The sequence below is a fragment of the Passer domesticus genome, chromosome 3 (assembly GCF_036417665.1).
Source record: "Passer domesticus isolate bPasDom1 chromosome 3, bPasDom1.hap1, whole genome shotgun sequence".
NCBI lineage: Eukaryota > Metazoa > Chordata > Aves > Passeriformes > Passeridae > Passer > Passer domesticus.
In genome coordinates, this window is record NC_087476.1 from 37,074,246 (window position 1) to 37,100,789 (window position 26,544).

The window sequence follows — 26,544 nt, forward strand, 5'->3', positions numbered from 1 at the left end:
ATTCGAGGCGCAGACGTCGTAATTACAAAGAGTGGTACCTCTCTTTATTAATACAGACGATACAAGATGCATAGCCTTCGCAATGAAAAATCACGGCCGTGCTCCGAGACACCGGATTTATGACACATCCCCAACGCCTGCCGCGGACAGGGGCAAACTTCACAGTGTAAAGTGGAAAGGCAGGGGTCAGCACATGGCGTGGTTCAGAGAACTCCCTGCTGCTATCGTCAGGCAAAAGTCGGCAATAATTAAAAAGGATGTGTTAAAACCACAGAATAGTTTCAAGTATTCAAGCACTTTTTTTTTTTTGGTTGATTAAAACCATCTGCCTCCCTGCTCCCCACTCCTTCCTTCCCAGAGGCACCTCCACACGAGTGATGCTAAAAAGGCTTTATTTGCGAGACACCTCAACTTCTAATGCAGAAAAGCCTTCCCAGGAACAAGACTGGTTTTACTTACGGCAGGGAGGGAGCAGCAGGAATAGTATTACCTCTGTTAATATTACAGTTTTTTTTAAAGGTAATAAATTATTACAAGAGAATTTAAGACGAGTTTTACGTTTCTTGTGGGAATAGCAGGAGGCAGTCTCACCATTGCATAATTTCCTGTGAGCCAGGTGGGAGGATGCGCCCAAACCATTCTGTTCTTACACAGTCTCTGCCCCAGGGCAGCTCCCGCTGGATAATTAATCCCAGATAGGAAGAGCTTTGTGACCCCTCCCATGAAATGCAGCTTCTTCTATTTCAGCAGTTCAGCAGCAGCAGTCGGGTCCTGGCCTTGTCTACAAGGTCTAAAGAGTGTCGGAGGCAGTCACCAGCTCAAACCACTGTCTGAGGGCATCGCTCAGAGTTTCTGGGAGCGCGTTCACATCCCGAAGGATCATGTAGAACGGGAATGGGAATTCTTCCATGTAAGACCTGATTTCCGGCATTTCTCCAGGTGCTTTGAATATAGGTACTTTAATGTCCAAAATAGAATCCTGTAAAAAAAGTGCTGATGTTACTACTAAAGGACACACATATTCTATGATCACTGATAGAATTTACCCTATTTTCTAAGTACTTATAATTCTCCCCCTTAGATTAAAAGTTAATAAAATACTTTTAAGATTAAAAGCTCTAAGTGTTCAATGGTAAATCAGATCAGAAGCTGAACATAAATCAGTTAAATTCTTTTGCCCTTTTAGATAAAAGTGTACTAATCCATGAATTACAGGCTAGAAGGGACTAAGCTTAAGCTTCTGGAATACCAAATTCTGTAAATAAATTCTGGCTTTTCTTAGCATTTTATGAGTTGAGTTTACTGTTGGCACTTTAGCTTTATTAATCTGATGCCTTCCTGAGAGAGTCTGTAAGCTCTTTAGTGCTGAGTTCAACTCATATTTGTGCAGTGCTCTAACAGAAGATTCTTTAGCAACTTCATAGTATTTCAACAAATACTACAAAGACAAGAATCAGATTAAACTCCAGCTGTGCTTCTTGTAAAGTAACTTCTTAGTTGCTCAGTGTAGCAGCTCAGAAATTAATATAGGTTACAGAAAACACCCTTTTTTCCTCAGAAAAAAAAGCTTATGAAAGACACCCAGAATTTTCACTTGATACTACAGCCAGGTTTCATCAGAACCTTTCAGCTGTTTGTCAGCAGAACTGTTAGTGTTTCAACACTAAATATAGCAGATGAGTTTTGTATGCAAAAATAAAGATACAGGAAGAAAACACGAACCACAAAATTAGTCTTTACCACATAATTCTCTGTCAGGCTTGTGTGCTTACTTACTGCACTACAAAGCCTTCTGGAAACACACCCAAGTATTTCAGCTTCCCATCCAAGGATAGCTGAAGTTTTCTTCCCCCATTACCAGATGCAGGGCTCAGCTCTCCCAACTGAGGCACTAAATAACTCTCACATACTCCCTTCTGTCTGATGTTTAATCTCATACTGGCTCCAGCTGTCATGTCAATTGGGGACTGCTGTCAGAAATTATCAAGCTGAATCAGAGCTGAGATGGAACAAAGCATCTCTCAAACTCCAAATCTGTCAACCTGCCAGCTGCTTCCCTGGTGGCCAAGAGCTACAAGCATTCCATTTGAAGATGGGAGCTCTTAGCCTTTCTGTGGCATGGAAGCTGAGATTTTTTTTTTTTTTTTAAATACAAAAGATAAAAAGCACAGCAGGAAGAAATGGTAGATCTGACAGACATGGAAAACTGCACTTGGTTTCAATATCTCTGACCTCTACAAAAGATAAGGCAGCTGTATGGCACTATAAAAGACAAGAAAAAGATTTGTATCGGTTTCTCATTCACTGCAGTTGAATACTTCTCCCTTGTTCACTTACCCGGGAATTAGGGTTGTCCAACACTACGAAAATAACAAAGATATTGGCACTCCGAGCTGCTTGAACTGCTGCTGTCACCCGTTCCTTGCCTTCCAAGAAAAGGCCTCTTCCATCAGATACAATCAAAAGCAGCTGCGCTGTTTCTGAGCACAAAGAACATTTAAAATTCCAGTAAGTTCAGAGTAAAACGTTCAAAAGGCAAAAATCCCTAATGTGCTGTTTGGCCTGTGGTTATAATGGAAAAAGGAGTATTCCTAAGGAAATTAACTCTTAATCTAATAGAATTCTGTCAAGTCAGTCCAATGAGTCTGAAGTAAACCTCCTGAAACATCAGACATAGCACCCATGCTGGATTCCTCAGCACCAAACATTTCTGGAGACATGTTACCTGACCCAAGTTGCCCCTAGATTCAGATACATCCCTCTAGAGGTACTTTCTAAGTTATTTATTTAATTTCACTTAAAAGCACAGTAATTACAGTCAGGAATGCAAGCTCTGATTGTTACAGGGGGATGCAGAACACACTTCTGCAGACAGGCCCCAAATGTGACAAGGCTTTGTCCTTTTACAGAAAGAGGTGATGGATCCACAGCCTTTTCTCTTGCCAGCTCCCCAATCCTAAGGAGCTGATTGCTGCTGCATCCCCACCTAGTTTAACAGAACTGGATGCTGCTCCCCCTCAGAATATTGTGACACTCTGGCCACCTTGTGGCAAAGCAGCTGTGGATTATAAATCCCAGACTGTCCAGTTCTTGGAGTATTTCAACAACAAGAACTTATTAAAAATACAGCTGCCACAATGACAAGCTTTTAACTATCACAAAGCAATCTTTTAGACTAACTATGGGGCAGACACGAGGCAAGAGCTCTTTCAGCTATTCCTTGAAATTCAAGCAACTTGTAACCTAAAGTTGCAGGACAGTGAAAGGCAGGTAGGAGGCAGATTCCCTCCTCAGAGCAGTGTGCTTCTGGATACCTGGAGAACTCAAGCTTACAAGCAGGAGCAGAAGTGTCTAGAGAGTCAGGGTCCTTAGGAAGCTGGACAATGCTCCAAGCTGGCACTGTCTATGCCTTAACACAGTCTGCAATCAGGAGGTAAAGGATGAGGCGTGCCTTTTTAAGAAGCACTACACAAAACTTTAGTGAATTCTTGACAAATATAGGTGTTGCCTGGGTTTTGAGCTAAATTTCAACCAAACATTGCTTTTGACAAAGCACAACCCAAAGCCCTAATGCAAGTGATGTTTCAGTCCTAGGAGTCTTCCTGGCAGGATCCTACTTCAGTAGTGAGCATTCTGCAGCCATGGCAACAAGCACAGTAACACAAAAAACTCACCCGGATTAATATTTTGAGACAACTGCTGTGCTGCAGCAAACATATTTGCTGATGATTCTAGAAACTGCAGAGGAAATAAGAAAAATCAAGTTATCTCATAATAAAAATAATAAACTTAAAACTGAAAACATTTCTAAAGAACACCTTTCTCTATTTTAAATGCTAAGATAGTCTGACCACCTAACACCGATACAGTTCTTAGCATTTTCCTGTATTAACTCCTGCTTTAAATTTATTAAGTACTTTTGAACTAAAGAATCTTCAGAGCTTTCAAACAGAATTATTTTTTTTTCCCAATACTAGCAAAGCCATCAACACAGTGCACTGCTAATGAGATTAATGGCATAATTGAAAATATACATCATATTTCTAGGTTGAACTTCTTTGGCTTCAGTTTGAAACAGAAGTATCTAGTCTCATAATCCCCATTAAAATTAAGACCATCAGATGTACCCAAAATACTTTTTAAGACTCAAAACAGAGAAAAGTGAATGCCCAAAAGAGGTATACATCAGAACTAAATGTGAGAAAACACTGTTCCTGTTACAAAATTATGACCATTTCATTTGTTTGTTATCTAACCTGCTATCAGACTCTCAAATACAAAAAACTAGTGTTACAAAGTGATCATGAAACCATGAAGCTGCTGATATCTTGTCTGGAGAAAATTGGTAAACCAGTTGCCCTAGAGGCATTCTTGTGTACCTGGGCTATTTTTGTTTTCTTCTGCTGAAACTTGCAGAGACGCAATATCCGTGTCCCTGACTGGTCACTGAACTGCTCATGGAACGGGTGCAGCAGCTGAACAGTCTCTCCAAAGCTTCAGAAAAAGAGAGAAAATTACAACAATGAAACTGGTATTTACATTCTGCTCTGAAGTACTGAAGAAAAGTCAGGATTTCAAATAAACTCACCTACACACAGCAATTTGTCCCACTTCTAGAAGAGTCAGAGCATTTCCAATAACTGCCAGGGATTCATATGCAAGCTATTAAAGAAGAAAGTTGCATCAAAAATACTACAGTCAATGTTTTACTCAAAGCCCAGTATTAAATATGAAGAATTTTACTGAAATTATTTTTCATCATCCAGAAAGATAATTGAAGAGATTGCCTATCATATGGTAAGACAGTCAGTGCAATAAAGATACACTAGTTCTGCTTGAGGGCTTCAGCTGATTGATTTAGAGACACCACTTGAGGTAAGCTAATGAAATAAATAAGTAACTGTTCAGAAGGAAACACACCATTTTAATTAATAAAAACCCCACAAGTGGGCTATGATGAGTGGATATTTAGTGCTCCAATGAACTGCCAGATAAGGAAGTTTCAGCCTTTTGTAGGCCACAAAAAGTAGTTTTACTGTGGATATGTACACCTCTAACAAACTTAAGAGCTCATCCTTCCAGCTAGTTGTCACTGATCTTACGTTAATAATTCTCTTAGGCATGAAGTGACAAGAGTCCAGGCACATGGACTGGAAAAACAGGTGCTCTGGAATCATCAGACTTTCCAGCAGCCACCAGCCCTGTATGAAACAAGTCAGCAACTCCACATCAATGACAGGTGGTTTCTCCATACTGCTCCCAAAGTTTTATTTTACCTGCTTAGAGTGATTGTCAATCATACTAGAGGAATCATCAATAGCCAGGCAAATCTGGTACTGTCGTTTACTGGGCTTGGTCCTTCGCAGCCAGATCTTGTCCTTTCGGAACTGGCTGGCAATGTAGGGGATCACTTTGCGCATGTTCAGCCTCTTCCCAGTCCTGTAGTCTCCTCTGAAAGTTGAGGAAAGAGACATAGTGACAGGGGCTATCAGCAAATATCTCATTCTGGAAATCCATGGCCTATGCAGCATATACACCAAATAATTTTTTAAAAAATACAACAAATCCAATATTACTAGTTTTAATACTGAGATTTCATTATAGATAAAAATATCCTCCACATTTTTGATGTAAGATGGATATTCAGTGGTTTTGAAAGAAGTTTATATCTAGGTACCTAAAATGATAGGCAGACCTTGAATTTACAATCTACCAGTATGAAACAAGTCTATATTTCTTTAAAAAATAATCATTTAATGTTATAAACAACGTAAAACATTTTGACATTTAACATAATCTTTGATTTAACGTCAAATGGTGAAGTTCATTAATCATCTGTTGCACAGGAGAAAAAAAAAAGTAGGAGGCAATATCCTCAGGACGGGTGCCAACTACTGTATCATGTTTGCATTTAATAAAATAACCTAATGTTACTGTACAAGGAAATTGAAGGCATTTGCAAACAGGAGTAATTACTGTAATGCAAAAATGACATAAAGCTGCAATTTTACAGAGGTTAAAGCTCCCCAAACCCACAAGTTTAAAGAAATCAGAAGCCTCAGAAAGACCCAACATACTTCAGCTTGGCGGCCTGAGTGGGCTCCAGGATGAGTCGCAGCTGTTCACAAAGCTGCTGTGATAGAGGAGCTGTCAGTACTAAATACTTCTGCCACAGCTGTGCTGCTTCCTTCTCCTACATCACACAAAGAAATTAAAGTGAATTATGAAAAAACAAAACAAGATGGGGAGCCCTGTCTGAAGAAAGAAACCAAACCTCAGTGCACAAAGGGGAAGGCAGTAACCAGCTAAACCTGAGGGTGCCTCACATGACAATCTGCATTTATGTTCAAAACAAGATCTGAAGCAGCATCCTGCTTCTTAAAAGTAGTATGTTTATAATAATGTAGTAGAATAATGTAGTATGTTTTTCAAAGTAAGGTAAACGTAACAACAAAATAGTATCTATATCATGTGATTTTGATAATTTAAAATTCCAGCCTACTTGGATTCCTCAATGTTTGAGCAGTAAAAGAAGATGACATTATGCAATGAAGGATTCTTATGACAGTTTTATATTGAAATGAGGTCACGAACCTCCTCTGGAGTTCCAGGCTGTTGTGTCTGCCAAGCTTCCAATTGCCTTTCAAGTTCCTTTCTTAGCTCTTCAGGATCTCTAATGATGTGCTAGAAGTGAAGTTATGAATTTTATGAGACAGAAAAATCATTTTACACACCTGGTGATCCCCAAAGTATAGCAAACAATAAAGAAAGTAAAATGCATTGCATTCTTATAAACAAAAAAATACCCGAATACCTAAAAGAAGATTCTAAATCTCCATGTTTTTAATAGCTTCTATGTACATGAAGGATAAATACCTCCCCACAAATATCTCCATGTGTGATTTAATCAATACAGAAACAAAGCTAGGAACATCTGTGATAATGACAATGAATACAATAACATATAGAATTTCAATATAAATCAGTGAAATGATCTTGACAAACACCATATTTATTGACAGTATAATGGAGACCAAACTACTGAACACTACACCTAACTAGTATCTTTGAAAACATAGTATACTTCAATTAGTTATATTTTTATACAAGCTTCATTCCAACCACTTGAAGATTGAATGACATCATCCTCATCACCTGGCACCAAATATTTGATAAGCCATTCTGTTAAAGGACACCCAAGGTTTGTAACACTTTTAGTCTCACTGTGCTTTCAGTGATATCCTCTGTCCCTGACTTACAAACCCCCAGTTTGGCCAAACATGCTTTGCATAACCTGCAGGCTTACAGACTAAGGAAAATAAGCCCATGACTCCAGAGTCAATAGTCCCAGTAACTTCTCATTCCTCAAGAAGCAGCAGCTGTCCCACTGGTCACCTGCTGCATATTTAAGGAAGGGAAAAAGAACAGACATGGAGGGGATTTCTCTCTTCTTCCTTCTGCTGAAAGGTGAGAAGCTGCACTTTCCCCCCAACTGCCTCTCTCCCTTCCCCTTTAAATGGTGCTGCAAGAGCTCCCTCTCCTGTTCCACATTTTGTGGGCCAGTTGGAAAAAACCTACAAAGCTCAAAGCCACAACTATTCTGACAACAGGAGAACACTTGCATTCAGCAGCCTTTTTCCAAAAAACTGCAACACTTGGCATTAAGATAGAAATACCCAGTGCAGCTGGCACACAATCCTTTCTGTGTTATGCATAGAAACAGTAAAAAAGCACCCTGCAAGTATGCACTTAGGACACAATACTGTAAGAGTGAAGACACTGAAAATATTTTTATTTATGAACTGATTATCCACCACCAACTGCTTCTGTGCCATAGGTCTTTATAAAATGTGCTTTTGCACAGATGTTTGCACTGGAAAACCGTGTTACAGGAAACTCTACGATCTTCTAGGCCATGTATTTTTTTTTAATTGAGACATTAATAAAAGCTCAAAAAGGTTCTACAATACCTACAATCAGCTGTTATAAAGAAGTACTATATTAATGTATAATGACTAAATTGGCTGAAAAAAAGTAATTCTGAACACAGGTCAAGTAAACCCCCATCTCTTTCTCCTGCTGTAGCTGAAAGAAAATAAACTGGGTATCCTACCTGGGGAATGTCCATCAGAAACTGGTGGGCTGTGTGTATGGTCGAGTCCCTGCTTCTCTCTGGCTTCTCTTCAGCCACCTGTAGTAGTTTTTCTGGTGCAGAGTCATTGACATCCTCCGAGTCAAAAGTCTGGAGCTCTGGCTCCACATCACCTGGTCCTGCAACCACAAAACTAATTACTGACTTCATGGGTCACACATAATACAAGAGGCAATATGTATCTTGACTCTTTCACAGAGCACCTCTTTTGCTTTGTACTGCAGCAGACATTCCAAATTTTAAGACATTTAATTCTAGGAATGGGATGAACATATCTTGCAGCTCACTGGAACAGAAAACCATGCACTTCCTAGTCAAATTGTTTTTCTGTCTTGTAAACTTCTTGCCAAACAAAGTAATAGTTAACAGATATTTAACACCTGTCAGTTCGACTGGTGAAGTACATTTACTGACTCTCATAGCATCCATAACAGAATGATAGGAGGTATAAAGTCATGAGAAGTCAGAAAATCATCATGAAAAAATGACAATCTTTGCTTATCTTTTACTCTGATTTTTTAACAGGGCAGTTTTCTAGACATCAAAATTCAATTTACAAATAAAGGAATGGACTAGAGAGTTTGTTTTATTACTGTTTCTACTCTACTATGCTATTTAACAACTAATTTCTTAATAGTTATTCTAAAGGAGAAAAAGAATAACATTGTAGGACATCTTTCAAAGACTAGTTTTTCAGAACATACAGTTAGAGAATCATGTGGAAAAACAAGTAGACTGATTACATGCACACCTGTACCATAAATAAAGAGTCTAGCAAGAGATCTAAGTGATTAAAGCTCAAGGGAGTGGGAGGCAAGAATGTAAGCTTGTAAAACTCGTCTCTCCTCTCCAGCCATGCTTTGTGCTGTTCAAGAAGAAAACATTTCAAAATTCCAAGTTATGGTATCATTTACTTAGATTCATCAAAATTACAATTTCTATTGCAATTGGCAAGAGATCCTTCTACCTAGTTTATTTTTTCTTTGGAAGGAGGTGGGGGGGATGTGTGGCTGACATGTCAGACCTATCTTGTCTACCAACTAATTCTGTTAGCTGCTCAGTTTTGTTCCCACTTAAGAAAGAAGGTAGTGAGAGTTTGGTGCTACCTCATGAGATGTCGTTTAGACCAGCTCCTCTACTTCTTGCTGGGGTTTTTTGTTTTTTTTTTTGTTTGTTTTTTTTTTTTTCCCCAGAAGTTAAGCATAAAGCAGTCAAGTTATGTGGTGCTGATGGTGGTGACACTGGAATGCCTTGTTAAGTGCCAATTAATTAAGTGAATTGGCACTGTGTTGAACAGCAGGGAAGTGTTTGCTTTTTATTTCTTCAAAGTGGTGGATAAAGATTAGAGACCATTAACTTGAAAGAAAGCAGCAAACCCCTCTGTCACTAAATCAGTTTAGCAAAGGCTAATGCTGGTTACTGGGCAGAAGTAAGAGTACTGCTGCAGAGGAATCAATTTAGAGCAGGCATTTAGCCTTATGAAACACATCCACTACATGCAAATCTAAGTACCTACAGATACGTCTAAAGATCCATATCAGCATGCATTTAGAATGCTTTACAAGTTAATATACCAGAAGGTTTAGTGGCAGTAGACTTCTTTTTTTCTGGCTTCAGCTCTTCAGTGTCTACTGCTTTGAGATCCTCATCCTGCATTTCTGTTTCCATTGCTGCATCTTCGAAGTCTCCTTCTTCCTTTTCTTCAGGAGGCATAATAGGCTTCTCTTGCTCCTTGCTAGCTACATCTGCACAAAGACAATACTTGTGAAGAGCAAAGTGGAAGGAGAAGTAGTCAAGTTAAAAAAAAAAAAAAAAAGTGGCATTCTGGGGCAATTGTGTATCACTTTCAGTGAACTTACAAGAGATCTGAGGCTCAAACCCCTGATTTATCTTTCACTCTGCCGTGTCATGTCAGTAAGCTACTGCCTTTATTAGCTGAAGTACGATTTGAAGAGAATAGATTGTAAAAATATTAAGATAAACTCCATTTTTTAAAAGTCAAAATCAGTTATTTTCAGAAGTGTTATTGTTAATTTGAGCCTGACTGCCAAAGAGTAGCATTTATTGTAGTGAAATGGTGTGGGGCACCTTTAACCAAAGCAATGATTGTTAAACATAACTTTAAAAAGCAAACAGGGAAAACTACAGCAAACACCAGGATTTGCTGTTTCAGGATTTGATTCAGGATTTGATTCTGCAATGGCAACTCTTTACCCCCGGAAATACCACTGTACCATATGTCTGTGCATCATAGTGTTCAGAGCCTTGTTTAATATGTTCAAATGCATCAGCCTCCTCCACATTTTGTTTAGGCTGCGTTGCATCCTGCTTTGTTTCACTGCTGGATTCCATGGTTCTCAGGCGCTTGTGGACGCGCTCATTGTGATCTCCCATCGAGCGCTCGTTGTCTGCCTGGCCAGGTTTCCTCTTGAAACTCTGAAAAGGACCAAATTAACAACATGAACTTCAAGAGAGGTGTAACCCACAACTAATGAGAACTGTGCTCTGACAAGGAGAAACTGAGTCCTGCCTATTTGCTGGTTAATATTAAGACATTTAAACAAAAATTTAAAAGAATAAATGAACCTGTGTATTTTTTATGCTTTGTTTCTGAGAAGCCATCCGGGCCATGCGTGTGGATTCGTGGCCTTCTGACTGATTTGCACTTGAAGCTCCAGTTCCACTTTCCTGAAAGAAAAAAAAATAAATTTCTAGTGCAACCAAAATAGAAACTACTGTAAACAAACTCCAGATGTTAAACTGCAATGCATTCCTACATTCTGTTCTGAATGACCAATGGCTCACAACTGGAAGTATAATTCTTATGGAGAGCAGACTTCTACAGTCCAACAATTACCCTAAACTTACCTTTATAGCAGTGAAAATATAGGGTGTCTACATAGTCTTTAAGGTTTTTTTCAGTGAATTTATAACTGGTATAAACTAAGGTCTTATAGACCGTTCTTAAAAACTATGGCAGCAATTCCGATTTCAACTTGAAAACATATTCAGAAATTTAGCATTTATAACTCTTACACTTCCACATAATTTACCTCTTTAGACTGGTCTCTTTCTGAAGCCTCTCCAGCCAGCTCAACAGCACTGTCACTCTGCAGATTTTCTTGCCCAGTCTGCCCTTGTGTTTCATGCTCCTTTCTTTCTTCAGCCTCAGGGATCTCTTCATCCATCTCTGAATTATCTTTGTCCTCCTCTTCCTGAAATAACATCAAATTATTTTAACATTCTAAAAAACATTGAGAACTGTGTGTTATTGAAAGGCACTTAAAGACAAATACAATTAAAAGACACAGTCAGGATGGCTTAACAAAGGGAAAGGCCTGTTTCACTGGATACCCCTTCTGTGACAAGGTCACCAGCCTAGCAGATGAAGGGAAGGCAGTGGATGTTGTTTTTCTGGATTTTTAGTAAGGCTTTTGATAGTGTCCCTCACAGCATCCTTTTGGACAAGTTATTCAGCTGTGGGATGAGTGGATTCACAGTGTGCTGGGTGGATTCCAGGGCTAAAATAGTTGTAGTGAATGGGGCTTCATCTGGTGACAGGCACCAGTGCTGTTCCTCAGGGCTCAGCTCCAGGACTAGTCCTGTTCAATGTATTTATCAATAAGCTGGATTCAGGAGTTCAATGCACCATTAGCAAATTTGCTGATGATACCAAACTGGGAGGTGCTGTGGGCTCTCTTGGAGGATAAAAGGTCCCTTGCAAAGGGATTTAGATTGATTGGAGCACTGGACCATGATTAAGGGGATGAAACTTAACAGGTCCAAATGCTGGATTCTGCACCTAGGACAGAGTAACACTGGGCTCAAGAACAGACTGGGAAGAAGGGTGGTTGGAGAGCAGCCCTGCAAAGGGATCTGGGGATGCTGGCCCACATCAGGCTCAGTGTGAGTGAGCACTGAGCCCTGGCAGCCCTGAGGGCAATCCCCTTCCTGGGGTGCATCAAACACAGCAACACCAGCTGGTCAAGAGGTGGTGAATCCAATCCACTGTATTCAGCTTTGGTGCAGCCTCACCTGAGTGCTGTGTGCAGGTCTGGGCCCCACAAGTTAAGAAGGATGTGAAGGTCCTTAAATGTGGCCAGAGGGCAACAAAGGTGGCATGAGGGCTGGAAACAATGTCCTATAAAGAGTGGCTAAGGACTTTGGGCTTGTCTAGTTTGGACAGAAGGAGGCTGAAGGGTGGCTCTGCAACTTCCTGAGGAAGGGACATAGGGAGAGAGGTGCTGATCTCTTCTCCCTGGTACCCAGTGATAGGATTCATGCGAATGGTTGTTAGGACTTTAGTATCACTTCTTTACTGAGAGGGAGGTCAAACACTGACACTGGAACAGGCTTCCTAGAGAGGTGGTCAACGCCCCAGAGCTGTCAGTGCTTAAGAGGCATTTGGACAATGTGCTTAATAATAAGCTTAAAGTTTTGGTGAGCCCAGAAGTTGTCAGGCAGTTGGACTAGATGATCTCTGTAGGTCCCTTCCAACTGAAATAGTCTGTTCCATTCTAACACAAGGCCGAGGAGGCAGCAGGAACAGAGGCAGCAGAAACACATAATTAATAAGCATATCTTGGTATGCATATCTTGTTATCCTGATGAAGAATGTCACTAACATTATATCTATTCAATGTCAAATTTGTTTCAGAGTATCACATCAATTTCTTGAATCTTGTATAAGGCAATTTAAAAAGACAGAAAATCACACTTTTATTTATTACACCGTACCTGAGGTTGAAGGCCTTGGTCTTCATTAGGGATTCCCTTATCTTCAGCAGATTCACTTTTTTTCTCATCAGGTGGTTGTGACTCTTCCTCTTCTTCTGCATCCTCAGTGTTCTCTGCCTTTTCTTCTTGATCATGATTTTGATCTTCTTTATCTCCTTCATCTTCCTTCTCCTCTTTATCTTCAGAAATGCCTTCTTCAGCTGCTTTTGTGTCTTGATCATCTCTTTCTGTCTCACCACCATCCTCTGCATTCTGTTCTTCTGTCTTCTCTGCCTCATTTAAATCCATAGGTTTCTCATCTATTTCAAAATCATTCTCTTCTTCTGGATTAAAAAAAAAAATCAGAAGGGTATATAAAACTTTCAGTGAAGTACAGACACAGTGAATATTACAGGTATATGGAATAAAACTGCCCAGTCTATCAAAAACCCATCAATTTCTCAGTTCTATACAGAGAATCTGAATTTTCTATAGCCACGTAATTCCTTTAAGTCACAGATGATTTCTAGCTAGCAGTACAACAGAATGAATTCCCAGTAATTTCCTTTAACCTAATATTCCTGAGAGCAAATTGACTTTTAGGAGTACAAATACTTGAAGGCATAACAGAAATATAACGAAACTACAAAACCAACTGGACAATTAAACAAGGAGATTCCAGCCTAAGTCAGGCTTTACCACTTGGGTAACATGAGAAAGCATTCTCCACAGTGTGCATGAAAGGGAAGTAAAGGAAAGTGTTGTCATGCTGACTTCTTGTCTGGCCTGCATTTGGTATGTTGGTATTTCGATGCACAAATGAATTTGCAGCTTCTTGGTGGTTATACTGAATCCTACCACCATCTCTCTCCTTTCTACAGACAAAAATGGTTTATGATCCGCGATTGTCCCCCCAGCTTCCATGTGGCTTTCATCTAGGAATCTGTAGAGATTTTCAGCTGTACCTTCATCCTCCTCATCATCACTCTTCTCATTACTCTCCAGATTCAAATTATCAGGAAGGTCCAAAGGTTCAACTTCAGGCTCCTTTTCTTGCTGGCCATGATAAGGATCTACTTCATTCTCATCATACTCACGCTGTCAGCAAAAGAATGGGGGAAAAAAATAACAGGTATGGACTAAGTGGGAGGATAGGCAAAGACAGGAAACAAGATACTACTGTATTCTCTACAAGAAAGAAATACTGGATACAATATTACATTTTGATCAGTTAAAAGTGGATATCCAGTGGTACACATAATCATGCATTCAGCAAATGCATTTACATAAATTGGTGGTACTTACAACCAGCATGTTTTGTGTTCAAAGGCCAATTTTCCTAGCTGAAACTTTCTAAACAGAATATGTACTCTTGGAGATGCTAAGGTGTTTCTGTTGCTACACAACATACTAAGGTGTATGTATCTTGCATACTAAGGTGTTTCTGTTGCTACACAACAGAATTAAGAGTTTTGAAGCTTTGTCCACCAAAACATCAATTCAATGTAAAGCCTGTTTTGGCAGCTATTGCAAGTTCAGGGTTTGGCCAAAAAAAAAAAAAATCTTTCTTGAACACGAATCAGAAAATTAATGTATATTATAATGCATACAGTATGGTTTACTTTTAATTCTGAAATGAACTTTTTTTCAGGGCGCTTCACTATTATAAAAAGCAGTTCAAATTCTCAGAAACACATGGTATGAGCAACTGAGTGTGGTTTAATAGCAAAATATTATATGTAGTCAAAATAATTTTTACCTCATCAATTTGTTCATGGATTTTCTCTTTATTTCCACTGTCCTCTTCCTGTTGCTCTTTTTCCTCATTCTTGGGAGGCTGTTTTTTATTATCTTTGTTTCCTGTCCCCAGATTGTCATCTTTTGCAACAAGCTCTGAATCCTCCTATTAATAAATCCAAAAGAAACTGAATTACTTTACCCACTTTTCAAAGTCTCAGTGACATCATCTCCTAATAAAAAAAAGACAACACTCAACAGAACTTATTCCCTGAAATTATCCCCTTCTAAGGCAAAGAGCTAAAAGAGGCAATTCCCATTCTAGGTCACATTAAGTTAGCAGAGTTAATTCCTTTGGTACTTTTTTCTCCCATCCCGTTCCTTATTACCTCATCCATTCCTGGTCCAGTTTCTTCTGTTTTACTACCAGCATCATCTTCATCATCATCATCTTCATCATCCCCCCAGAGCCTTTCATCTAGTTTATCATCAGTTTCAGCATTATCAAGATTGCCCATCTGCTTATCCAGTTCCTCTTCTTCATCTGAATTTTCCTCATCTTCTGTGTACAGTTCAGAATGTGTTTCAGTACAGGAGAGAAAGTGCATGTTTTTATTAACTTTAGAAGCAAATAAGCAATCATACTTTGAACCTTAATTTTATCATGCTGAAAAAGACACACATGCACATGTTACAGGAAAGCATCAATCATTACTGGACTGATCTATAACTTTTCTTATAAGTTGGCCATAGTGGAAGAATCAAACCTTTTTTCTCCAATTCTCCATCATGCATCTTTCCTTCAAAGTCTTCAGACATTTCAATTGCATTGTCTTCTCCTTCAATGTCTGGTTTAGAATCTTGATCCTCTTTCTCCTTCTCTTCCCCTTTTCGAAAACTGTCTTCTATCTAAATCATTGGTAAAGCTCAAAATTACAAGGGATCTTGCCTATATATTAAAAGTTTCATAAGCATATTAAAACACACACAAACATATTGTGATATTAAAAGGATTACAACAAGATTTATAAGCTGATAAAGATAAAAGCCAACACAAACAGGAGACTGAAGATAACTTTGTGTTTCTTTTCACCTAAGACATCCACATAAGGGATCTCAAAGAGCTTTTTCAGTTTCACTTCAATTAAACTAGATCAATCTCAAACACTTGCCTGATCTTCACTTTCTATTTTGTCGCTCACATCCTTCTTGCCTTCCCCTTCTCCAATACCACCATCCTCATAGTCATGGAACTCTGTTGCTCCCTCTCCTGCTTCATCTTCAAGTAACTCTTTTGGCAGACAAAATCCCTGCAAAGGAGAACAGAAACTTAAAATCTTCTTCAGTAGCAAGTACATTTTTCAGCTTACTTTCTACTCAAGACTTTTACACATTAACTATGCTTGCCATAAAGCCACTGTTATCTCTAATAACTTACCTTCAGAGCAAGCTCTGTAAAAATGCTGGTTAGAACAGAAAGCAGTTTTCCAGTACTCCTGTGAGATGCTAGTGAAATGGTGAGGTAGAACAGGATGAGGTCTGAATATTTGCAGAGCATGGGCTTTAGACGTATCAGCAAATAGCAGGACTGGTTGAAGAACTACAGTTAAAACAAAAACCAGCTGTCAGTCATTACTTGTACTTACTGACATGCACCTCAGAGAGGCTCATGACAGTGACTGAAAACAGATGCTCAAAGCAGAAATATCAGTAGGTGAGTTTAAGTACAATTTCTAACATTTCTGGAGCTTTTGCTAGATTTTTCACCAAAGCTTGGTCTTCTTACTACAGGAACATCTGGCTTTTGCACTACAGAAGACCACTTTTATTTGTCCCCCGTTTCTCACATACTTCTAGTTCTAAGGCACTGGGGCAAGAAGAAGCAATGCACGTTTACCCACCAAAGTAGTTACAATTCCAAATCTCTCAAGACCCTAAGCCAAAAAAGTAATGAAAAAAAATTTTACCTTATGTTTATACGAAGTGCTGTCTTCCCTGTAAGATTTCAGGATTTCCAGGAGTTCTGAAACACCTAAAATTGCCTTCTGCACATGTAAAGCCTCCAAATCAGCAGACAGATCTTCATCCAAAAGTTTAGTTATATGTCCAGCTTTAATCACATCAAGTAAGGCTGCATCCTCTTTGTTTGAAACACATTAAAAATTGGAGATCAAGTCAGACATTCTAAAAATGTTATAGCAATCAATCTAGAAATATCCACCCTATCTGTTTAAATACACAATTTCTATTAAAATAGCAATTTCCATGGGTATTAGTACCACTGACTGACACTATTTAAGAAATTTTAAGGTATGCATAGTTTAAACTCTTCTACTCCCCACTCAAGTATATTGACAAACTTACCATTTTCCTCTGAAGAATTCTCTTCCTCTTTCCCACCTTCCTGTTTTCTCTCTACCAAACACTGAACAGCATACAGAACAGCACGGATAACAGTTTCCACTTTTGTTGAGAATTGCTCCACAAACTCTTCATCCGACTGCTCATTTCCTTTTGAACCATAACACAGGCAGTTTTACGTGCTTGTAAACATCAGATTACAGGTTCCTATGTTTTCTTTATGCAAGGACAATGACAGCACCATGCAACTTTTACCACACAGTTCTATAAAAATCTCCTTGCTAATCCTGACCTACAACTACGGTGAAGGATCCATCAGTAATAGAAATGGTAAAAAAAATTATACTGCACAAATAGTCTGGACTAAATTTTGCAAGTTTTCATTTCAGAAGTTTTTGAATATCAGAAGGAACACAGGGCCGCCTTCAGCAATAACCAAGCTAATAAATTCTTGTGTCTTTACCAACATTACAAATCAGGAGAAAAATTATCCTCACCAGTGTAATTTGACACAGAAGCAAGAAGCTGTGTTCTCCAGGCTGTGAAGTGTGAAGATGTGTTATTAACTTCCTCTTGTATATACTTTAGGCTCTTGATTAGGGCCATCTGATTTGCAGCTTCCATGTCTTCCCCATTTGGAAGAAACAGGGACTCTAAGCTTTGTAACTCGGCTGAGACTTCCAGCAAACAACTCACAGCTGATGTGCAAACTTCAAAGTCTCTCCTGCAACAGAAATACCACAATACTGAAAGAAGAACCAACAGTCCAACTTAAGATGAAACTTCTTCTTGGTCATGGATAAGGGAGAGGCAGCATATCTCCATTCTGAATTTATTAAATAAAAGATGTGACAGAAAGCTTATAGTCACAGTGTTTGAAGCAGAGAGAAAATTGGAAGATTGTTATTAAATAGGCTGCAAATGTATTTTAAAATGAAAATTTCTTCATTTAATTTATATTTGAAATTCACCTCATTAGCTAAGGAGCTATGGGGATAAAATCCTGAGAGACAAAAGACAAAGTGGGAAGCTGAGACAGAAATTTTTTATACTTGTCAAGGGAGTGGGAGAAGACATACATTTCTTAAAAGAGTCAGACACTGCATTTTGCAAAAAAAATGAACAGAAAAATGTTTGAAGAGCATCTGAACTCACTGTTTAATACATGCATAGGTGAAAATTTTCAAAATTACTTCACACATACTATGGGAACATAAAGAAGAGATGTTCATGTGTAGAACTCACCAAGAATAGAAGGAGGTCTCACGGGACTGTTGTCTTGCTCTGTCCACCTCTGCTTTCATGGCCTTCACATTTGCTATCATTGCAGTCAATTGTGCAGCTGTCTGCAGCCACAACTGATCCTTACTTCGCATCCTGCACCCAGGAGGCAACTGCTCAGCTGTCACTGGAGACAAGTGTTTCAGATCTGAGGGAACCAGGTCAGGTATTCCTGCAAGAACATCTCCCATTTCAGGGACTGAACTCTGAGCAATGCTGGGTTTGACATCGGTCCTTTCACTGTCACTGCACGTGGCTGTCTCCTCTTTTGGGCAGCACTGGATAAACCAGGACAGCTCCTCGAGAACCATCACACACTGCATGCAGAGCTGCTGCAGTCTGTCTGTCCAGCACTGAATACTGTCTTGAGGAGGAAATGCTGCATTGTAGTCTCCGTCAGCAGTCAACCGAGAATCTATCTCTTGTATACAGCTCAGGAGGTTCCTAGTTAAGAAGAAAGAAAGAGAAGTTATAATCACTGAGTTTTATGTTGTACTTCATTTTAAAAAGATCTATCTTTAACTAAATTAATTTTTTTTAATCTAGATAATAACTTCTCATGGAAAAACTAAAACAATAGCTGTTTGGTTTTTTTTAAAGTTAATCAGTGATTTTTTTTCCCTCCCTGAATTATGAAATACTACGAAGCCCTGGAAATCTGATTTGCTATGAAAGTCATAGTAATGCAGGTAAGTGTCCTGAAAGTTTTGCTATTTCTGTGACTGTAAAGCTGAAGAGTTTGTTTAATTGGGGTTTTCTGTTTACTGATTTTTTTCAAGTTTACTGGCATTAGAACAAATTTTGCACTAGTAATCGCCAGTCCAGAATTCCTTCTCTGTACAAAAGTACTAGCTCCTAACCTGACTTCTAGAAGTTTTATGGACTACAGAGTGCTAAGTACAAATATGCTCAACAAAGGTGGCAATTGCAATGACTCCAATGACTCAAGCAATGAAATGAGTAAGAATCTTTCTTACTCTTTCACACAGAGTAAGAAAGATTCTTACACACTTTTCTTTTACAACATCCAGGATGCCCCACCTTCCTAGAATTTTTCTTTGTAAGTTGTTGATGCTTTATTTGTTTTGGCTCAAAATACCATCCAGACCATTTATTTGCCCTAAGTTAAGCCAACAACTTGAATGTAAGTAAAATTAACTTAGGCCAAGACCAAATGAGAGAGATTTAACAATCTGTAAGTTTAATGGTTTAACTGTGTAATTAAGTTCAGGAATTAGTTCACATACATGCCTTACTTGTTCTAGAACATTATTTTGATTCTAAAATACTGGCTACAGTGATAGGATAAACTTAAATCCTTTCTATCTAGGCTTAAATTGAGGGGAAGATAAATACAGGGAAGCAAAGGAAAAAGTTATTTTCTTCTACTTTATTTTCCATCTTTCTTGAACTGATTGCTCACTGTCAAAACTTCTTTCCAACATTTCAACGGTGGAAATGTTGAAAGTTGGAAAGAAGAAAATACCTGAGCGAGATCCACTGTTCTGTCAGTGCAGTAAGAGAGCGCCTCTGTCTCACAAGCATCTGCATGAGGTGTGCAGTGAACCCTTTGCAGCGTTCAATGCTCCCTAGTCCAATATCCTGAACAAAACAGAGACAGAAAAAGTGGGAGGGAAGAGTTAGATGAACAACAAGACAATAGCAGTCTGTGTGCCTTCATTTCTCTGAGCAGACTGAAAGATTATGGTTTAATTGAACAAGCCTTACAAAATTTGCATACAAATTTGCCTTTCAAGTAACTTCTGCAACAGTCACTCACATTACATTTCACTCCACTGCAGCAATTCTTATCAGAAATTTGGTTTCAGTATTAAATCTACCTTATATAAATAATGACTAAAGTCTGAAGAGTTACCAGCCTAAATGCTTTACATTCATTACCAATGCTACAACCATTCATTTGACGAGATATACTGACAATTACTTTCACTCTTTTCATTAAAAGTGGTGACATCTTAAAGCTCAGAATAAATGGTCACAACACAGAGCAAAACTGATCACAGTCACATTCCACTGTTTGTATTCAGTATCAGATGTGACTTTGATAAGAACATGTTGTAGAACAAGGGGTAAAGCATAGTGAGAGGAAGAATATCTGGAAGAGATGCTTTTTTTCTGAAATTCTGGAAAAGTGGTTCTCGTATGGCAGAGATCATTTGTCTGTTCTAGTGATTTCAGACCAATCTTTAAATGAAGAAATATATTAGCACTTTTTGTGTTGGACACAGACTCCAATTATCACTATCAACTGATTTCTTCAAGAACACTGAGTAACACTGGGATTATTTTCCTTACAAGTTAGGATTCAGCATTTCATGAATTTCTTCATACACAAAAATTAGGCAATTAGGAATTTGCTGGGATGAAAAATACTGTATGCTGAACTGATCATTAACTTCTTTCCCTAAACCAATTCTGTCCCTTCATAAAACAGCAGGTTTCAACATGCTGCATTTAATGAGAGCTATGAAAGTGTCATAGTATCATATCACACAACAACAGCATTATCTCCCATTATTACTTTTTTACGACTGGAAATTTCAGTCCAAGCTGGTAAAATGAAGTTAACAGAACTAAGATTCTGGTTTTACTTTGCTGGTTTTACCTTGGCAGGTGCTAACAAGGCTGTCTGGAGCCGAGAGTGACGTGCAAGTGACCGATAGAAGTACTTCTGGCATCCCTCCCAGGCAGAAGAAATCTCTGTCAGCAACCTGGCAGAGCACAAAGAAGTATGGTACTAAAAATAACCACAGCATGCTGGAGCCACCAGGTCAGCTCTTCAACACAACCATTTTGCCTGAAATTTGTTGTTTTGAAAATGCATTGATCTTGCAATTCTTAATTTTCTCTAAAAATATTCTAGTTTTAAGAAAACGTGTAAATTTAAAAATAACTTCTAAGGAAACCCTAAGGCAATAGCAGCAAGATCTCTATTTTTGAATACCATTTAGTGCTTTAATTGTGATATTGTTTTTCTTTCCCCCCTCTGCAGCTAAATCCAGCCTTTCTTTTCATCTGATACATAAACTAAATGCTTACAACATCCCAGGACAATAACCAGCATGCCTCAATGACAAAAAAAGCACTTGACAGAAAAGCAATTTAAAAAAAAATCTGCAAAAACATCTTTCCTCTAAGAAAGCTTTTCCAGTAATGCCCACTTTGAAGTATATGTATTTTCTCCTGAAATATCCCATTAATTGAAAACAAAACAATGAAGAAATCCCTGAAAATCACAGCTCACCTTCAATAAAATCAAAAGCAGTTTATACTCTGATATACTGCTAGCAAATCATCCCAGGTAAGGCTGGACAGTGGAGGACTAACTGAAATCTAATTTAGGGAAAGAATGAAACTGAGGGTACAGTTGGTAAAGTGCAAATATAGAAAAAAAAATTAAATGAAAAAAACCCCCAATCCTTACTCAGTTGTACATACCAAACTGAGATGTAATGGGAGGAAGGGAATATGCAAAATCCTAAATCAATTACTGTCCAGAAATGGCAGTCTAAATCAACATGCCATAAATTCTCTATATTACAGCTGCAATTCACACAGTCTGAGGGTAAGAAGTCCTGGGTACATACGTGGCATCCAGTTCATGGGTACAGCCCACTGCAGCCAAGGCACTGCGCATGTCCAGGGGACGGAGGTACAGAACCTGCTGGCAGTCTTTTGAACGGGACCAAGAGAGACCTTTCCGGTACGACAAACCTAGAACGGCATTTCAGCACACATCCTTTGATGCCCTCGTTTTTCACATGAAAAATGTCACTCACACAGTTGGTAGTAAGACATCAAATGTTCTTATTTTGACAAGTCTTTGAACAGGCTACAAGTTTTGTAATGTAAGAACACATTGTAGCTGAGCAACACAGCTGAAGACTAACATAGACCTATGTACAGTAAGGACTTTTCACTGCCCCATGTCCTTTAAGAAAGCTGAGTTAGGGATCATTTTTAAGATATGAAAAGGCTGATAAATGAGAAGGGTAAAGGTGTTACCTTACCTCATATTATGGTGGGTTTAGATATATTGGCAAAGATAGTAAAATGCTCAAGAACTCTGTACTTTTAAACCGAGCCCATTTTTAGTGGAAACTCACCTGTTTTAGCAAGGCTTTTAAAGAGATCTGACAAAGCCCTTTGCTTTTGCATCTGAATATGCTTTGCCTCTGATTTCTGCTTCTCCTTAGTTGCTGTCTGATCAAATGTTAAATTTTGAAGTTCAGCTACAGAAACAATAATACCACCTGTACAGAAGACAGCAGAAAAAGGTATGAGATTGAAAATTTAATGTACACAAAGCAGCTGTGATTTGTTCTGTTTATGTTACAGAGGTCAATTGTGGTATGGAAATCACAAGAAAATCTAACCTGTGAACTGGTCGAGATTTTCCACCAGGTTTAAGAATGAATTATTTTCTGTAACTGCTGTACACATTTTCTTCATTTTCTTTGTCAGCTTTGACAAACGATGCTGAAGAGATTCTGTATGAAATGTAATGACACTCTGACATTCTGGGAGTGCCCTCTGAAAAAAAAATGGAAGAAAATTATACAAAAATACTCAAAGCTCTCATTTGATCCCTAGAAGTGAATCACTTTTAAAAAAGGGCTAAATTCTGCATTCATCTGAAAGCCCAAAACACGTTATGTGATTCTTTCATCAGTTCAGCACCAACACTTGAGAAAAATCATAACACCCGTATGTCAGGCAGACATTAGTTTTGAACATCAAGTGAATGAAAGGTGCTATGATCTTACTGTCTTAGGTGTTTGTCATTACCTCTATGAAAAAGGTAATTACTGCTTCAGGTCAGCTTCCTCTGCCTTCCAAGTTTAAAGGCATTAACCTAAATCACTAATGCCCCCAGGATGTCAGGTGAAGAACACCCTCACTCACTTTCCACTTGACACAAATTTTGTTTTTAAAGAACAACAAAACATTGTGCAAGTAGAAATTATTAAATGACTGAATTAATTCCTCAGCATATCCAAAGCTTTTCAATGTTTTTTTTGTTCAATTTCGATTTTTTGCATGCAAACAATCTTCTTTAAGGAATGAAGACAACATGGAACTGCAAGAAGTGAAATCAATAACCCTGTTAATTATCAGTAACAGGCTTACAAAACACCCACTAACGAACAAAACCCTCAATCAATCAAATACATTACATTTGCATTAAATTTCTGCCTCCTTGCTCTACTCCTCTGTACAGGACATGAGCAAGATCAGCCCTGCTCCTGGTCTGAAGAAATGGAACAAAGCTGAGGATAACTCAGCATTTCCCACTCACCACCAAATTCTGACAAGTTATGATTGTCTCCCTGCATCTTGTTAATAAAAACTAATGATATGAATAGGAATCTCTTTCAGGAAGAAAATTAGCTGACTTCCTCTCTGAGCTGGGCAAATTATTTTGAGACATACTAAACTGAGCCTCTCTGGGACAGGATTTACCATGCATCAGCTTGTCCAAGACAAATGTTCACAGTCCACAAACTGTCAGTCAACAGCAAACATATGACAATATAGTGCATTCCCTTACTAGTATTCAAGCCAAAAGTGATTTAATATTTAATCAGAGCTCATATACACACAAATCCTATAGCTACGTCATTATTTGTTTGGGTCCTTGTTTACAAAAAAAAAAAAGAGTAGTAATAATTTCAACTCCCAGGCTATTTTACCTCACTAATAGAGAAGTAACAAATTGCTGCAGACACTATGTAAGCAAATGGGAGATGAAATGTGCAACAGCCCCATCTCTGTGTATCAGACACAGACACAGTACCAGATCAGTCCAGACCATGCTTGTCATTCCATGCTGCATTCTCACCCATCTGCAGTGTTGCATAACACTGAACACAAGTAAGACCAAAAAAGTTTATGATATATTCAACAGATCTGACACTTACATAAGATTTTCCTACATAAATCAGTGAAAAGCAATGTATAGATGAGAATAGAGAAACTGTTCCTCCCACACTTAGAATAACTAATTCAGTCACCTTGGTAACATCTGTTCTAGCAGACAGAACCTTTCTCAATGTGTTGTTTAGCCTCTGAATTTTGGTTTCTTTGTTGTCAGACTCTTCTTGCTTTTGCATGCAGTTCAGCTGCTCTTCCTTACCAATTTCCACCAAGGCAGGCTGACATGGCTCATCCAGAACAACTTCAAACTTCTTCATGAATTTAAAGAGAGTTCTAATTATCAAATGAAAGCAAAAAATTACTGGGTTTTGTAATCCTGGAAATCTCTCAGCTGCTGGAAATAAATGTTTTCACTGTGTTATGAGCAGAAGAAACATTTCTGCATTCCAATGTAACATCGTAGAGAAATCATCTAGAAGGAAGGTTTCAAAAAGGGGAGCTTTATTTTAAGTTCTGGCTTACCTGCGTATTTTCTCCACTGATTGCTTTATAGCCCAGAAGCTGACATCATTCCACCTGGAAATCTTCACAAATTCCTATTAAGAAAATAAATAATCAATGGGATTAGTTATGTAAATAAAATTAACTATTTCCATCTTTTTAAAGATGATCTTTAAACCTTATCAGCTGTCATGATCTTGGTAGCCTTAAAATGCCAAACATTTTAGTAAGTGAGCAAATTATTGTACAGGCATCTCATTAACATAATATTTGCACTGCATAAAAACTGTTGCATAGCCAGATGTTGTGAAACGAACAGGGGCTTCACCCCTGGGTAGAAACCTTCATAGATAAATGGGACTGATCAAACATTAAAGCTTTCAGTCAACCCCCTCCCCGACCTCAATAATTAATTCTTGTTAAAGAAAATGTTAAGTTTAGTAGGAATTTCAGTGGCAAACAGAACTATTATAGACAAATTCAAATATCTGCTCCATTGTTCCTTTGGTTAGACCAATACATTGTCTGAGCCAAGTCTTCTTTTACCTTAAGTTCCTTTTCTATGGGCTGACGAAGTTCAGTGATTTTGGCCTCAACACACTCTGAAAACTGCTTATAGTAATTGTAGAGATTCCACAGGATGCTGCACAGAACATCTAGAAGGGAGAAGGGACAGATAATAACAATAATAACAATCATTACTGTCATCATCCTTCTTTTACAAGAGGGCATTTTTCAGTATCATTACAATAAATACACCCCAGTTCTTTTTGGAAGCTTAGCAACACTGAAAGATGGGGAAAATTGACCAACACGAAAACAGTGAAACAGCCCTTTTGGCTTGTGTTCTATTTATGAGCTCAGTGACCTGTTTGGAAAGTCTGCAAGATTGCTGTACAGATAACTGATCAGAGGTAATGCTAACAACTTACCCTTTTCTGCCACTTGAGGCATCAGCAAGACATGGCAATGGAAAACCAGCAGCAGTTGGAGCCGTGCATGGAACTCTCCCAGAGTAGAGCCTTCAATGAAAGCCTGTAATGTGCTGACCAGCGTTTTCAGATCCATTTGCTCAGTTCCTGAACATTGCACCAGAAATTCAGAAAGTGAGTGAAAAAAACCCCCCCAAAATATCTACTTGAAAATTGTTGTCTGGTCTTTATAACTTTCAATTAAATATTGAGTCTCAATTAGGAAAAATTCAAAACAAAATAGGAAAGGGGCAGAGAGGGGAAGAATTCTGATTTAATAAGAAGTTAAACTAACAAACACCACACTGCAAGAAAGGAAAGGGAACAAGAAGCAGCATTAAGATAGTGACTGAGAAGGTCAGTTTATGTTGAATTTCAGAATCCACTGAGTATTTACAGAATATTTGCTATTCTCTATGAATGAATGTCTTTTTTAGTTATGATAAGCAACAGAACAAATAAGTCACTGCCAGTTCCTTAACTCCTCAAAGTCATGAGGACAGAAATAGATCAGAAGAATCTAGTAGAGAATACAGTGTCTTTGGAGTATTATCTGTGGAAGAAGACATGCCCTCTTGGAGATGTAATATAACTGAAGGATCTGAAGCTCATCAAGTGCGTTAAGTAACCATGAGATTGGAAACTTGGCCTCAAGCGAGAGGATAATGCTTTCATCTTTACAATTCCATTAGATTTGGGGAGAGGCAGCCCCTCATTCCCCTATTTTATGTGACATGAACACATGCAGACAGATTTGCTAAGGACAGTATGTACCAAAACCTACATACTCAAAGAGTTCTTTAGACTTTATACAGAATGTTAAAAGCAGTTCAGGATATGAATTATTCTTTCTGCAGCTAAAAAAACAAGGTGCCTTTTCCAGTTGCAGATGGAGGCCTCCTACCCTCCAAATCTGTTTGAAATGTT

General features: G+C 38.5%; 1 protein-coding gene across 2 annotated transcripts in view; it reads right to left on the bottom strand.

Moving 5' to 3' along the window:
• Positions 1 to 19: 19 nt before the first annotated feature.
• MDN1 (midasin AAA ATPase 1) overlaps positions 20 to 26,544 on the bottom strand; it is a 92,351-nt gene continuing 65,826 nt past the window's right edge. The window contains exons 70-102 of one of the 2 annotated variants that reach the window (XM_064412642.1): positions 25,579 to 25,725; positions 25,193 to 25,302; positions 24,668 to 24,741; positions 24,283 to 24,478; positions 22,645 to 22,801; positions 22,375 to 22,521; positions 21,856 to 21,982; positions 20,874 to 20,979; positions 19,734 to 19,849; positions 18,212 to 18,691; positions 17,464 to 17,690; positions 16,970 to 17,116; positions 16,573 to 16,745; positions 16,044 to 16,205; positions 15,778 to 15,915; positions 15,373 to 15,514; positions 14,995 to 15,164; positions 14,628 to 14,771; positions 13,834 to 13,966; positions 12,890 to 13,212; positions 11,206 to 11,367; positions 10,739 to 10,840; positions 10,387 to 10,588; positions 9,727 to 9,897; positions 8,114 to 8,271; positions 6,595 to 6,684; positions 6,078 to 6,193; positions 5,277 to 5,451; positions 4,589 to 4,662; positions 4,380 to 4,494; positions 3,675 to 3,738; positions 2,338 to 2,480; positions 20 to 979 (exon numbers count right to left, since the gene is read on the bottom strand). In XM_064412642.1, the coding sequence (XP_064268712.1) occupies positions 791 to 979; positions 2,338 to 2,480; positions 3,675 to 3,738; positions 4,380 to 4,494; positions 4,589 to 4,662; positions 5,277 to 5,451; positions 6,078 to 6,193; positions 6,595 to 6,684; positions 8,114 to 8,271; positions 9,727 to 9,897; positions 10,387 to 10,588; positions 10,739 to 10,840; positions 11,206 to 11,367; positions 12,890 to 13,212; positions 13,834 to 13,966; positions 14,628 to 14,771; positions 14,995 to 15,164; positions 15,373 to 15,514; positions 15,778 to 15,915; positions 16,044 to 16,205; positions 16,573 to 16,745; positions 16,970 to 17,116; positions 17,464 to 17,690; positions 18,212 to 18,691; positions 19,734 to 19,849; positions 20,874 to 20,979; positions 21,856 to 21,982; positions 22,375 to 22,521; positions 22,645 to 22,801; positions 24,283 to 24,478; positions 24,668 to 24,741; positions 25,193 to 25,302; positions 25,579 to 25,725 (5,180 nt within the window). In that variant the 3' untranslated portion in view covers positions 20 to 790. Of the gene's footprint in view, positions 980 to 2,337; positions 2,481 to 3,674; positions 3,739 to 4,379; positions 4,495 to 4,588; positions 4,663 to 5,276; positions 5,452 to 6,077; positions 6,194 to 6,594; positions 6,685 to 8,113; positions 8,272 to 9,726; positions 9,898 to 10,386; positions 10,589 to 10,738; positions 10,841 to 11,205; positions 11,368 to 12,889; positions 13,213 to 13,833; positions 13,967 to 14,627; positions 14,772 to 14,994; positions 15,168 to 15,372; positions 15,515 to 15,777; positions 15,916 to 16,043; positions 16,206 to 16,572; positions 16,746 to 16,969; positions 17,117 to 17,463; positions 17,691 to 18,211; positions 18,692 to 19,733; positions 19,850 to 20,873; positions 20,980 to 21,855; positions 21,983 to 22,374; positions 22,522 to 22,644; positions 22,802 to 24,282; positions 24,479 to 24,667; positions 24,742 to 25,192; positions 25,303 to 25,578; positions 25,726 to 26,544 lie in introns of both variants that reach the window. The other variant, XM_064412641.1, reaches the window with a different exon arrangement.